Source organism: Haliotis asinina, chromosome 7 (assembly GCF_037392515.1).
Source record: "Haliotis asinina isolate JCU_RB_2024 chromosome 7, JCU_Hal_asi_v2, whole genome shotgun sequence".
NCBI lineage: Eukaryota > Metazoa > Mollusca > Gastropoda > Lepetellida > Haliotidae > Haliotis > Haliotis asinina.
In genome coordinates, this window is record NC_090286.1 from 41,252,142 (window position 1) to 41,267,489 (window position 15,348).

Sequence of the window (15,348 nt, forward strand, 5' to 3'; positions counted from 1 at the left end):
TCTTTTATGAGCTCGAGGAGGGTTGAGAAAAATCAGTCTAGATATGTCATTTAAGTTATTATGGGTTTGTTGTGACAGTAAAATCAGGAATGCCATTTAGGAAACTGTCTCTTTTTCTTTTTCATAATTTCCGTGTTGTCCTGCTTGTACGATGTCTACTGATGCTAACATTATCGGCCACTGTTTCGGAACATCGTCACATAAACCGCGTCCACCAAATCTGTGTCAAAGTGTGGTTTTGTGTCTGGCTATATATACCTGTCGATGATTTAATTGTGATAATATGTGTAGATCAGTAACCTTGGGTAAAGTTTAATAAATGACCTGTTTGCAGTTATGAAGTATGCAAGTTCCACGCCATTACCTGGGAAAAGTATCGCATGTTTAAATAAAGTGACACATTATAGTTATTGAATACAAAGACTGCAGCTGAGTATAGCTTTCCCACGATGACTCAAGAGGGACGCTTTTGTAATTCTCCATATTGTGGTCTATGACTTATAAAGTGATATATATGTTCTCCATACACTCCAGCTGGTGTATAATTAGATTCGGCGTGAACGCTGTTTTTGTATTTTAGATGTGATCTCTTAGTTCAAACGGGCCCACGTGCACAAAGCGATCATAGCGTTACGACTGTCTTAAGTATCTTTAGCCTTCGGAGATAAAAATGCCGTACTTGTTGTTGTTGTTGTTGTAGGGTTGCGCTTTTCAGTATTCAAACTAACAAATGAATCTAGAGCAAACAATTTAGTGACTGATATTATTAACAAAGAAAGATGAAGTTTAGTTAGCCTAACATACTATGGACTATGGAGCAGTTCGAGTAGTGTGCCTTGCTGCCTGGTCCTGGGGATATGTGTGGTACCCTAGTGGTTACAGCGTTCGTTAAGATTCTCAATAATTGTTGACTGATTCCTCAAGAGTTTTGTAACGTCTTCTCGGAAATTGAAACTCTCCCAAAGTTACTGTTTACTATATATTTCTGAATGCCATGAGCAGCTGAAAGGGCAGATCTTTCGCAACGCTTGCTCAGAAACGAGTACGCCTGCACGCGGGCTGCCAATGGATGGTGGTGGACTGCGTCACACAACTTGACTCGGCGAGTGTCGGTGGTAAACCGCGAGCGATCGCTCCCTCCCTACCCAGATCCAACCCAATTAATACACATTGCATTGAACCTGCGAGCCGAGCCAGTGACCGAGTACCGCCGAGTCAGCGCATACGGTTATACTAGACCGAGAGTAGGATGTGAACCCGTGAAGCCAAGGAAAAACTTTTATGGCGGAAAGTGCAAACGAAATGTGAACTTATTTCATTTCTACGAAAAATTGGATTTATTGTATTCTGTGATTCTGTTGTAAGAAAAGATATTTCGTATTTTTCGTAATGTGAAACGCGAGTATGATATGCCATGGAGTAAAACCTTATCAGGATATCAGTTAATATCTACACAAAAGGAGGTAGGTAGAGGGTAATTTCAAGGATTTCGACGCTCTTCGAGGAGATTTTCATACTTCACTGGGATTAAATGCAGTACAAGTCACTCGGGTATATTGGTGAAGTGCGCGGCGGCCGCGACTTTGTGCTGTGAGTGTGACACAAGGAAGATACATGCTTGACGTGCTGCGACAGGCGGGCATAATTGACAGGATTTCTTAAGCGTCTTCCACAGATAATCTGGGCAGGTTAACGGATTAAAATGTCTGGTGTAGGGATTCTACTGGTGCTATCATTGGGATGCTTCATCGGGACATGGGGACAGATGTGGGAATGGGGCCCGGACTTGGAAGGACCCTGGTGTGCCAAGCGTCGGGGGGAACAATGCTGTGACGACCGTGACGACTACTGCTCCGTTCCCATCCTCGGCACCGAGTGTTACTGCGACGTCTTCTGTAACTCCACGGCCTACGACTGCTGCCCCGACTACTGGGAGCACTGTCATGGAGTAGTGAGGGAGAGAACCACGCCGCTCCCCTTCATCTATACCACACCCCGGATACCCGTAACAACAAGTAAGAGTTTAACCTCTCATTTTCATCCCTACCTACTTATATTGCCCTTTCAAACAGTACGCATTTAAGTCCGTTCTAATGCAATATTCCGATATGTGCACAGGCAACCACAGTCCTTCATGATTCCCTCGTAAATCATCACGAAGTCTAACGTTTATATGTTAGTTACACATGTGCCTTAATCAATAGGGAACGAACCCTTTTCTTGAAAGCGGGTGGTCGAGTTTGTAAAACAATGTGTAGAATGAATAGAATATATATAACAATGCCTACAGTATTGGTGACGCGTGGTTCGCCAATGGAACGCGTGTAGCTCCCAACTTGGATGTATTTTTTTCTAGAGCTATCATTACATCTGCGATTAAGTTGCATATATGCAGAGTGTGGGATACAGGAGTGTATGGCGCAAGGCGGCATGCTGAGCCCTTCATCATTACTGTAACTATCCAATTCCGAATGTTGCGAAACAGGAATACTTTTATCGCAAGTAACCATGCTGAGAGCATCATTGCGATTAGTTGCTACACAACCTTAATTCTTAACAGTAAACCAATAATGTCAGATGTGAATGACCTCAGAAACACCGTTCGCTGCCATTTCTTCCGTGTATCGTTCAGACACTATCTTCGATGACAGCAATTCGCAGCACCGGTTCCGGTACTTCATGGAGCAGGCACCTGTCCTTCTAGCCCTTATCCAAATTCAAATCCCCAACGTTGAAAGCCCCATTTCCTTTCTGCTTCCCGTACACAATGCATATACGCTGCACATTCACCTTCGGAGACACTTTGAGATTGCAACATGCAGTCGGGTCGTTTACAGACGCACAGGAACACGTCTTTCGCAGATAGATTCTGCATACAAGGTTGAATGAAAACGCTATCTGAACAAAATATATCGTTATTAGTATTATTCTACAGTTTAACTTAGGTGATGAGCAGGGTACATGTACCAACCAAGGGTACAACAGAAGGCAGCTCTTGTATACCTTATAAATCTGACTCCAGACCCCTGGAGAAATACTTGAGAGGGAATCAAACTCAAGTGCAGTATGACTGACAGGCACGCACTGTCTCAACCGTCTCTTGGAAATAGCTATTGTTCAAGGATCCGGTTTCATCACATGATTTTGTAGATAATTTTCAAATACAATTACTATATTTCAAGGACTATATATCTGTCTAAGACTATGTCGGTGTAGAGGGCAACGTGTCATAAAAGCACAGTATGCTTGATAAAAAGTAGTGGATATCTACTAGTATTTGATCGCCATACGTGATTGAAGCACGGGATTCATTACGTCCACGGAAAGGGGTACAATCAGAAGCTATTATCAACCTAAATACACAAAGGAACGTGTCTATGACCAACAAACAGTTTCTTCTTGTAACCGGTAAAGTAATTCGTCAATCTGAAAACACCAAGACGACATGATGATAAACATTGTGTGGGATTCTTGATCATGTCTGCACTGCTGACTGTTATCAGTGACCTGTGTCGTAATGTTTGCTGAAACCCTTACATCGTTTCAGGTCAGGAGAGTCGTAAATATAGGTATGGTAATACTAAATATAAATACATTAAACGACAGATTGACGTAATGTAAAATTAGTATAAAATGGTGAGGTTATGGGCTGTTCAAGTGTCCTCAGTGATGTAATACAACACTTTTAACATTTCATGTTCTTCATTGTCTGTTGTAATGTCTATTGTAGTGTGGCTGACAAAAGGTAAGATGGATGAAAAGGAATTTTCGATGAGAGAAAATGTATCAGTCATACCTCGCTCCATCACAGTCATGGACGAACAAGACACCAACCTGGGATCGACAAGCATATTTTCTTCATTGTTTGACGTCACAATATCCCAGCACTCTGAATACCGTCCCCTTAAGTGATCTAGTCCGAATTAGATAATCCAGTGATCGACATCATGAGCTTGGATATGCACACTCGGGATTTGTCATGCATCAGCCTAGTCAGAGATTGTGACCACCGAATCCTGTTAATCGTCTGTTACGTCAAGCATAGTTTGTAGAAGACCAACTACACATATCACAGCGATATTTAACAAGGTCTCGGAGACTCTTATTGGTTGTTGTTATTTTGATACTTTGATTTCTTGTTTAAAGTCACTTGAAGGGAGAGGATACACACGTTCATGTTGCTTTTCGTATTCATTTTCTTTTTAAGCGACGAACTGAATGTTTGAATCCAATTAAGGTGACCATCCAATTATGAATCCAGATGACAACACAAATAGGTCCTTTACGAATAATTCAGTTTTCAGCAACACACAATCCTTTGTATTTACATGTTTAGCTGCGTTTGACAGTTTGTTACATTGTATATAAAAATTATATATATAAATACAAATTACATAATAGCTGATTACCGTTCCTATCGGGTTCTGGTTTTCGCCAATTCTGGCAATATTCCATAGGGAGCATTAGGGCGTTATCCATTACCCCCTATAGTAACCCTTACCCCCTACCTCTTCTACATGTATACACATCAACCAAGCCAAGCAAAACACAACCGACAATTATGAAACGATTTTGTAAACATGTCACAGGTTATTTTCCGCTGCAATGCAGTCATGCAGTGTTAACGATACCACGTCCTTCATGATATTATCAAGATGCTATCTGACTCAAGTTAGATTATATATATTAAGTGATTACTGTCTACGCGGAGTTAGGGCAAGTCGTTAGGCATCTAGGATACCTGCACCTGACTTTCATCATGACACACAATACTTATTATTAATACTTTCGTCAAACTTTCATTAGTGCGATACTATATAAGCTGCATCAAATACACATGGCTCCCTTCGACACACACTACTCGATACAACTACATGGTCTGTCGACTTGAGCTGGCATGCATGGGTTTAATTATGGAATCCTAGAAGGGCCATTGACGCGTTGTCGAATTGTCGCCCTCACAAAAGCAACCCAAAACTGAAAAATTAACAAAACCGCAACCGCAACACTCTCCGATTTCATATCTGAGCGTCGTCTTCGTGTCTGGTGATGTTCAGATAATCGTGGTTATTTGGCAGTTGTTTTTATAAGGGCGCAGAGACTGACTCATGGTGGTTGTAATTTGAAAACAATAGGAATAGGAACTCTTAATGAACACGGACGGACGAAGAGGCATTACAAATATACAGGTTTGGGGACCAACTCTTTTCAGTCAGAACCACTTCACAAAGATCTTCGTCAGTCACACGAAAGAGATGTTTTAACAATTTATGATTCTATACATAAAATATTTGAAAACTGTCTTGCCTTGTTTTAAAACTATATATCACGTTAAGCAAGCTAAATTTATATACGAAAGCCGTCATTTTAGAAATAACATTACACAGAAGGACCACGCCCCTGAGACACGAGGATGGTTGCCCTATGGTGCCGGGCGCTCAACACGGAAGTAATGAGAATGTTGCCAAGTTGAACAGATTAGTCTGGTTCCTGCTCACGCTAGCGCCGCCGACATGAACCATAATGGCGATGCGCTAAAACTGCAAAGATCAACAGCGTGCATGCATTGTTGCCATTCTCCGGCAAACAGTCAGGAAGTGTGTTGGACCCACAAAAACAGCAGATGGGGAGAGAACCTCATCCGCGATCCAATGCAGAACATATGTAACCATAGTCTAAACATCCGACACGCGAGACAAAAATTATATGCCCAAACAATTATCAAGGTTGTCCTATAAATACAGTCAGCACAATTACGTCAAGGATATCACTGTTGCTTACTCAGGGTATATTTCTCTTCCAAGAACGCTGGACCAATACTAAGGAAATTAAGGAACGGAATTTATTCCGGTGAGATTTACGAGGACGCCATTTTCTTGTGATAATTACACATACAAGCAGACAGGACTACCGATTTGTAGAATACATGAAATCAAGACTGTTAGTTGTCTCTTCTGAACGTACGGTGGGCTAGTCAGGTGGTGAAACCGTCAGCTCGTCACGCTGAAGACCTGGGTTCGCTGCCCCACAGGGATACAATCCCATTTCTGATGTCCTTCGGCATAATATTGCGGGATCGTTGCCAAACGGGGCGTTCAACCAAACTCACTCACTCTACTGGACTGAACGATGTGAAATATACGCCAGTGATGTGACAGATAAAGAATATTTTTTGGGTGATTCTGTTGGAACCCAGCCGCCAAAGTCTATTTGAGCTGCTAATCTTTCACCTTCCCTCAGAGAAGAAGAAAAGTCACATTTGAAATATTTCTTAAAAGTTGTTATTTTAGTTATCCGAATGTAACGTCTCTACCTATTAGCATCGGCCTTATTATACTGGCGATTACATCAGGGCTCAAGACAAGTGTTTGAGCCATTGACTGTTCCCCTTTAATGCATTAAATCGGAGCGAGTGAGGTTGTCCGATTTCTGGTGTCCTCCGGGCGTCTGCTGTGATATTGATGAACTATTTGTAAAAGCGGCATAAAACCATACTCACACACACAGTCAAGCAATCATTCACATTATGTTTATAGTTATCTTTTGTTAGTGTTTTCTTTTGTCAGTGTGTACATGTTTAATCTCTGCCATTGTAAATACATAAGCTGTTGTTGTTGTTTTTTTAAATCTGCTCGTGTGCATATATAACTTCTGATAAGTAGTGTGCTGTCTAATAATAGTAATTAATAAGCGAGATGAGGCACATGTGTGGATGTGCAGTGGAGCAGAGTCCATGTATCTGTGATGCATGTATTGAGTCAGTGTGACTTAGTAACAATTTAGTCTGTTAAAGCCATACCTGTATGCAAGGTGAAAAATAGCTTTAGTTGAGCACGTACAGTGTTGTTCGAATAATTGATTATTGAAAATGTCCTGCGTATTTGTGCGCAATCAACAATGCTTTCGAAATGGTGAATAGTGTATTTACGTATTTTACGCTTGCACGTATCTTTTCAGGTGCTTTAAGAGATTCATCAGTGAGTAGCTTCTTTACACCCTTGAACTTTGAGATGTTAATCGCCCCATCTTCGTCATGCAGTCTGCTGTAGGTGCTCAGGTATGACACCTGATCTGTTATACCTAATACCGTGGTTAGAACCTGCATCCACAACCTTCACCCACCTGTATTTATCGCTCATACTTCAGATCCGTGAACAGAATGCAAACTGAGCCAATACCCCAAATACCCCAAAATACCCCAAATACCCCAAACGCAGATAAATGAAAGTCTTTATGTGTTCCGCCATGTTATTAAAGAGCAGCCATCTAGCAGCATCTCAATGGAAGGACATAGTCAGAGCCAAACTCTTCATCTCCCTGCTCCATCACGCCACCCTGATGCTAACATGGCAAAGCATGTTTTAGAACAATTTCTTGACACATTTCGTGAGTATACATTTTACAGGAAAAAATAAATCGTACCGTGGCACCCACTTCTTGTGGACATTTTTAAGATTATGGATGGAGTTAATTATATGTATTTTTGTGTATTTGACAAATGTTTTGCTGGTCTTGAACATTATGGGTGTAGTGGCTTAGCCTAATTGGTAAAGCGTTCGCTCGTCACGCCGAAGACCCTGGTTTCTGTTCCCCACATGGGTACAATGTGTGAAGCCCATTCTGGTGTTTCCCGCCGTGATATTGCTGGATGATTGCTCAAAGCGACGTAAAACCAAAACTCACCTAAACATTTTGTTATATTATTAAGATCGTTGGACCTCGTTGTCCGTTGTTTGTTCGTTGGTGACTCGCATGTCCCGCTTCCTACAGAAACTGAAAAACGATTTTGGATGATCATCTTGGCAACAGCAGCACGAATGAATGTTCAGTTAAACAAATTTGGGTTTGTATTCAAATAGAAAGACATTGATAGTGAAATTTGAAATTGTTTATGGATAATATTGCGGATATGTGGGAGTTTTAGTTGTTAATTTACATATTGATTCGGAGTCAATTTCAGTTTGAAATGTTGCTGAGAGATTGCTTCACAAAGGTTCCTAACTTTTCCTGTAGAAAATAAATATTTCCTATTTCAGATGATCCTTGCTAATTTTTGTTCTAATTATCTTAATCGCAAGGATGCCATGACTGCAATATTGAAAACTTGCATTGTCATGTGTGTGGCAGGTGTCATCATACATAGGTAGGTTAGCTTCTAAAATGTTTCAACCTTTTCGATATTTAAGACCTTGTGTGGATCGGAATATAACTGGATAAACCAGGGCCCTTATTCTCGAAACGTTCGTAGCCAAAAATTCTAAACTTTGATCGTGGCCAATGTGTTAAGAATGGGCTTCAGAGTCCACAGGGCTACGAACGTTTCGAGAATAACTGGCCAGTATCTTAATTTCATAATGAAAATATCTAAAATTTAAAATATTGCTAGGTGAGCTCCAGTGCCTTCTGTGTGTTTGTGTAAACGTAATGTAATAACCGGGTTTCTATAGATACCAATTATAATATAATTTACTGGCTGGCATGCCAAACGTCATGGAACTAATGTCCATCGCCAATGTGATAGTTTGAATGAGAGCCTGTGAAAAACACACTCCTAGAGTTGCTGGATTGCTAGAATTTTTAAGTCTCTTCCCTTTGAAGACCCTATTTTTAAATAGCTGCGGTTTAAATGTCCATAACGAGTAAGATATATGTTGTATAATATTCATGGATAGTCTTTGTCAGGATAACTTTGAGCTTATGTCACTTGGTTGTTGACATGGGGGTCTGTCGAGTGGGTTAAGATTTTCGTTTGACTTGAAGCGAAACGAGTCTTAAACAATAATAAACATCGCCAGGTTTAAGATATAAATACTGATGCGCAGTCAAGCCTTGCGAAGTCACTCAACGCCATACACCAGGGCGACATGTGTATATGTGTGATCATGGTCGCTATACTTGTATGTCTGAAATAGACGTGATGCGATGTAAATTTTGACTCTCACATACTCTCTCACAAGGGCCGGTTCCACAAAGCGATCTTAACTACACGACAACGGGGAAGGGAGCCCGCTTGTGTATATCGACATCGTTTGTCACGAAGAACAGATAAAGCGTCGGTTTAAAGGGTTCCCTCGACTTCTCGATATCGAGCTTTCACTTTACATTGATTTTATAACAAGACGTTTCTTCGTTTACATGGTTTGTTTTTCTTGAAAACCTGGTATCATCACTACAATACTGATCTACAGTGATGCGTGTGACAAGCTGCAATCGTGATGTGGACTCCGCTAGTACCAGGCATTTCTTGTACTTGTGGAGCTTTGTCGCTTTCTTATATGATGAGTATAGAAAGTGTGCTGTGGCTTTCGATATTTTGATGGATACGTTATCCGTTAAACAAATGCAAAACACGTACTTCCGAAAACAAACAAGACACAAACAGACAAAACACATGCTGGGATAGGAAGGGAAGGAGAGAAACGTGTTTTCGACTCTCCCGCGTTGACGGATTACAGGTATATTTACCAATGTTGTACAGACCTAGGTGTTAATCCGTAGTTAATTACGTGTTGTGGATATCCTGCTTCAATAGCTTTACGTCGAATACAGTTAGCGTGCACATAGGACGTGAGGGAAACATTTCATTTCTGAAACCATTCTGTGGAGCACGTTGGGACAAAAGACTTACCCACGATTCCAAGTCCATTTTACTTGCAGCCTGAACACTGATAAATGAAAGATGCAGGAACTGTTTCTGGATATAATCAACTTAAAAACTGATAAAAAATCCGGACAAATGGAGATATAACCAAATGTCCTGAAAACTTAGATATCCGAAACAAGTCTTGTATATGTGGCAAGCCTCGATTTCCACAGAACGTGAAGAAAATCTCCGTGCTCCTTTTCATTATATTCTATAATCATTTCTTACGAACATTATTTTTCTGTAAATTTTGTTTATTTCAGAGACTAGATGTTAGTCGAGATATCAATCATCTGATTCACGCAATCTTTGAAATCCGTCATAAAACATGTTTTGCAACATTTTATGGAGTACAAAATTATATTAAAATATCAGAGCCATTGTGAGCCGCAAGTCTCCCTTTAATATGCTGTATTCTGAATTCCCTATACGTATTTTAAGAAACGATGTCCACGTTTTGCCATTGCATTACGTTTATAGTATCCACCCTGGCCCCGTCGGAAACCCAATCCTGGAAAATCGGTTTGAAATTAAAGACTTTGAGTCATATTGTCCATTTGTAAGACAGCTGAATATCCATATCTGTGTAAAGTAAATTACACAAGTCACCGATTGAAAGTCGTAACCATATACCCATCAGCCAATATTATCCTGAGACTCTGAGAGAGTCTTGCCTGCCCAAGTTGCGCTCCTGTGCTTCTGAACCTTTCCGGCAAGAAAACTGAAAGTGTTTCCCTGTGAGTTAACACGTGAGTAAAGAAGTATGTATTCCGCCAAGAACTATTACAAAAACCATTACTATAATCCAGTTAGGATGCGAGTATCGTCAACATACATATCAAAGAATGTATTTAGTAACATTAAATACACCAGCATCGATGGAATTCATACTGTAACTAGTACTCTTTGAGTGACACATGGTAGATACAACTTGTTACAGCTCCAAGCTCTTGCACAACGGCACCGGTTTAGCGACAAAAGCTCCGCTCCGACGTCACAGACTAAACTAGTGGCGACGACAACGTTTCTAGATTGGTATGCGTCGTCAACATATCACCCGCCGCGAGGACAAGGACAAAACCTCATTGTGTTGAGGAACTGACAGGACAGAAGCAGGGATAGTTGTTCTTCATACATGATGTGTATGAATAGCTTGCAAGCGTTATATGTGAGTGTGTGTGCAGCTTGCACCAGTGTATGTAGACAGCTGCTCGTCGTGTTTGTTCAACCACTGACTTCGGAAATGGGAAGCAGCTTTAAGGATATGCTGGTGAGGGAGTCGTGATTGCTGCTTGGCCTGCCAACCCATGTGATACACACACGCTTACAACCTGCTGATTGATTGTTCCCTCTTACATCTCCAAGTAAACTTACCCATTTCGGAAATTGACAAAGAGGACTGGAGAAACGATGCAATAAGAGTGCAGGATGTCTGAACCTGACTGGCGAGAGCGCACACTGCATCGTTTGTGCCAGATGCATTGGTTAGTTGTGTGAAATACACAGGTGAGAGTGCATACCACGTTATGACCTCAGGGTGTCACTGTCTTAAACAGACTGACCAGAGCGCATATGGCTTTGAGGAACAAGATGTAATGTTTCGACTTCTGAAACAGACAAACCAGAACGGATACGGTGTTATGAGTGCAAGATGCGATGTTTAGATGTCTGAACGGACAGACCAGAGGGTATATGGCATTAAAGTGCAAGATGCAAAGTTTAGATGTCCGAAACAGACAGACCAGATCGCACACGGTATTATGAGTGCAAGATACAATGTTAGATGTTTGAAACGGACAGACCAGAGCGCATACGGTATTATGGGTGCAAGATTCAAATTGAATGTTTATTTCTGAAACAGGCATGACCAGAACGCATACGGTATTTTGAGTGCAAGATGCAATACGTAGATGTTTGAAACGGACAGCTCAGATAGCATAACGGTATTATGAGTACAAGATGCAATGTTTAGATGTCTAAAACAGACAGAACTGAGCGCAACGTTTAGACGTTTAGACCTTGTTAAATGCTAGAATGCCTATCAACTCAAACCAGTATAATCTAGACATTCGTTCCTTGAAGCTAGACTGATACCCGCTACAACAGATACTTTACGACACCGAGTGCACTTGAACATCCATTTCATTCAACAGGTACCTTTAGAGTTTTTATGCGAAAGTTTAATCACCTTCTACCTCTCGTTTTGATCAGTTCGTTTCATGACGGTAGAGTGCCTGCTTGACCCGGATTACCGAACCACGTCAAGATCCTAGTATTGACACAGGTAAACCATCTGGGTCGAGCACTTGAATAGACTGGGGCGTCGCGGAGAAAGGTGTTCTCTGCAATCCCTTTCACTGGAGATAAGCAACAAAAAGTCTTTAAAACCACATTTCTATGCTGTACATGGACTCGAAACCTCTGGTGGTGCTGTGTGCTGTGTATTGCCACAATCTCCTGATTAATTACGTTCTAGAGGGCCAACATGTAGGCGCTGCTCAAATTTATGGATGTGACAAAAACCGTAAGGATGCTTAAATCTCTTTGAAATCCTTTACGCGAATCCTTGTGATCAAGAGGATGGGTTTGGAATTTCGTGCGTGTTGGAAAAGTATACATTCGAACACCAATGTCTCGATATTACCTGACCAGGAAGAAATATCGACTTATCCGAATATAGACACATCCGAGTTAGGCATGTCATCACATTCCAACATGAAAGAAATAAAAGAAAACAAAAGAAAACATGTTGCATGTCTAATATGTATTTTTGTAGGTTGATTTGATGAACATATACGTCGAATCAAGTTTTCTACTAGTTCTTGTTTGCCGTGGTCCCTGATCCTTTGAACCAAATATCCGGCCTTTTTCTTTACTTTTACCTTGCTACTATCGAGCACAGTTCATCTTGAAGCTGAAGTAAACTGCATATTGATCACTAAAAAAGGAGTGTACAGGGCCAAGGTTTTTTTTCTCACAACTGTGTGTGTGTGTGTGTGCGCGAGCGTGCGTGTGCGCGAGCGTGCGTGCGTGCGTGCGTGCGTGCGTGCGTGCGTGTGTGTGTCCCGTGCTACGGCCGTCGAAAATCCCATCGTCTCACATAAATTGGGGACTGTGTTAGACGTGAGATTGCTGGAGGTGATGAAACAGGTGAACAGGTTTATGTCGTCGTACCTTAGCACCTCAACAATGCGGAACGTCCCCCGCCTGTCGACGAAGTCGTGATATGGCTGTATTTTTCTGTCTGTGGAGTTCAACTGTTGGAGATGTGTGTGTAGATTGGTCGTGGTGTGAAGGGTGCCGGAGTGGGTCGAATTGTCATGGCTGGGGCTTGGTTGGGATTGGCTTCGATGTGAGTGATTAAGAAATCTAGTTTTACGCCGCTTCCAGCAATATTTCGGCGGGGGACATCAGAAATGATCTTCACACATACCCATGTCGGAATCAACCCGTCGCGACGAGGGAACCCTCTATCCACTAGGCTACCGCCCCGGCCCTGGTTTGGGAGTGAGGGTGATGATAGAGTGCTGGCGTGTTTTTGAGGGTATAAGTCAGGTGTGTCAGGGACGGGAGTGTCAGATGGGACTGAAGTTCCATGGTGGCATTCTGAGGCGCCAGGGTAGTGATTGGGTGAAGGGTTGATCTGGGGTGTCAGGAGGTATTCCCCATTTTAGACGTGGGTGAGGAAGCTGATATATGAGTGACGGGCCATTCTGTCAAGGTGGTACTAGAGGCTTTTCAATCCCATCCCGAACAAAACATGCTCGATGCTGACAATGTTCAAATTCGTTCAAAAATAGATATACTCTACTGACATTAAATTTTAGAAATGAAATTTAATTTATTTCAGGAAAAGGCACAGTTTTGAAGAATAACCAACATCAACTCGGCCATCCATCTTTACCCAAATCCAATTCACTTTCTAAAATCTAGAGTTACTGATTCCAACAAGGCTTTCTCTCGTGCTGTTGTTCTGTGCCCTACACAACAGTCACGTTGTGGGGCTTAAATACGCAACCAATCGTGCTGATCAGTGCAAAATGAAATTCGTAATGGGAAAGTACATGTAATTTCGTTGTCAGTCCATGTACGTGGTTGGGGAATTCTGACTTTTGAAATGATTCACAGCCTATCATGTGACCTTCTGCCTAGCAATATCAATGACAATTAGCTAATGCAACGTCCTAAGGTCAGATGGTCGTGAGACAACAAAGACGGAATTCGTGTCCGTGTGGCGATTTCTTTGTTGCCTGAATCCTCTTTCAAAGCCAGTGAAATCCAGCTGGTCTTGACCCTATTATCCCGGAAGCACAGCCCGTTGGGCGAATGCGTGCATGCGTGCGTATACATTGTAACTGTACTGTCAGTGCCCTCATAATTCACATCTTTTTCCAAGACATTTTGGCACACAGCTTTGGCAATGTACCAAACCATACGGTTAAATATACCTTGTATTTGATTGCACTTGTTATGATTTACTTCCTACGGTTCTGTCATAGAATGTCCTTGAGCGTGTGCTCAAATAGTTACCTGTCGGGACTGAAACAGTGTCAAGTTAGTTGACTCAACAATCGTTGGCGTTCCTGATCGGGGTATTGTTCCGGAGACAAACATGAAGGACTTGATATATTGGGTTTCATGTTGGGGAAGTAGATGTGGCTGGTTTAACGTTTAATGAAGAACCAACAAATAGCATCAATGCTTTAATTTAAATAATAGGAACACCGTTAAACATTGCAGAGGAGATTGGAATCTGCTTGACCAAAAGCAGGGGCGTAGCAAGCCATTTTTTCTTTTTTCTTGAACGCCCAATAGGTTGCTAAGATTTTATTTAGATATTACTGAGGAGTTGCTTAATATTTTCAGCAACAACCATAGCCACGCCAGGTTTGTGGAATTATTGTTACATTGCCATTCGACTTCGACAGTTAGAGAACTGATGTAATAAAAGTATACAAGGAGAGAAAGACATACGGGTTGATCTTACCGCTTGCCAGAACGGTTGAAGCAGTGGGCCTATGGGTTAGCTCAGTGGCTAGAGTGTTCACTTGTCACGGCAAAGACCCAAGTTTGGTTTTTCGATATGAGAAGCTTTACGGAGGAATGTGTAGAGCTTGTTTCTGGCATTCCCCACCGTGGCATTGCTGGAATATAGTCAAAACCTGGCGTAAAACCTTACACCCTCACTACAAGTGTAGGTGAGTTATTTAAATATCTTGATCAACTGTAGTCCTCAACGTCTGTGTACTGAACGTTCTGTTGTACTTCCGTCGACCTTATACACACGACAACAATGTACATGGCATGATGAGCTAACTATGACAATGCACTCTCTACCTTAAGGGGGTGTTAAGTTTAATTGTGTCGCAAGGCGTGGGTCTGTACCATTATGTTGTTAGTTTAGTGCAAATGATGAGTCCACACGTTTTGAATGAACCGACAACTGGTTTGAACTTTTCAATTTATGCAATTATGTCACTTGTTACCTCCGTAATTACCTACCATATGGGTTTCAGGATTTGAAATGAATACACACAATTACATAATTGAGACATGAGGGTGTCTGTACATGATATGTAACTCTTCCTATGACAAGGGAAGTGTGACAAACAGGCCCCGTGACATGACCGACATGTTCATTCGGCCTTTTCCGTCACAAGCCGAATGTTTCAGCTGCTATACGGAAAGAGACGAGTGATCACGAC

General features: G+C 41.6%; 1 protein-coding gene across 1 annotated transcript in view; it reads left to right on the forward strand.

The window, feature by feature from the left end:
* Positions 1-1,054: 1,054 nt before the first annotated feature.
* The window catches only part of LOC137290752 (uncharacterized peptidase C1-like protein F26E4.3), a 43,934-nt gene continuing 29,640 nt past the window's right edge, over positions 1,055-15,348 (forward strand). The window contains exon 1 of the mRNA XM_067821868.1: positions 1,055-2,015. Within this exon, the coding sequence (XP_067677969.1) occupies positions 1,703-2,015 (313 nt within the window). The 5' untranslated portion in view covers positions 1,055-1,702. The remainder of the gene's footprint in view (positions 2,016-15,348) is intronic.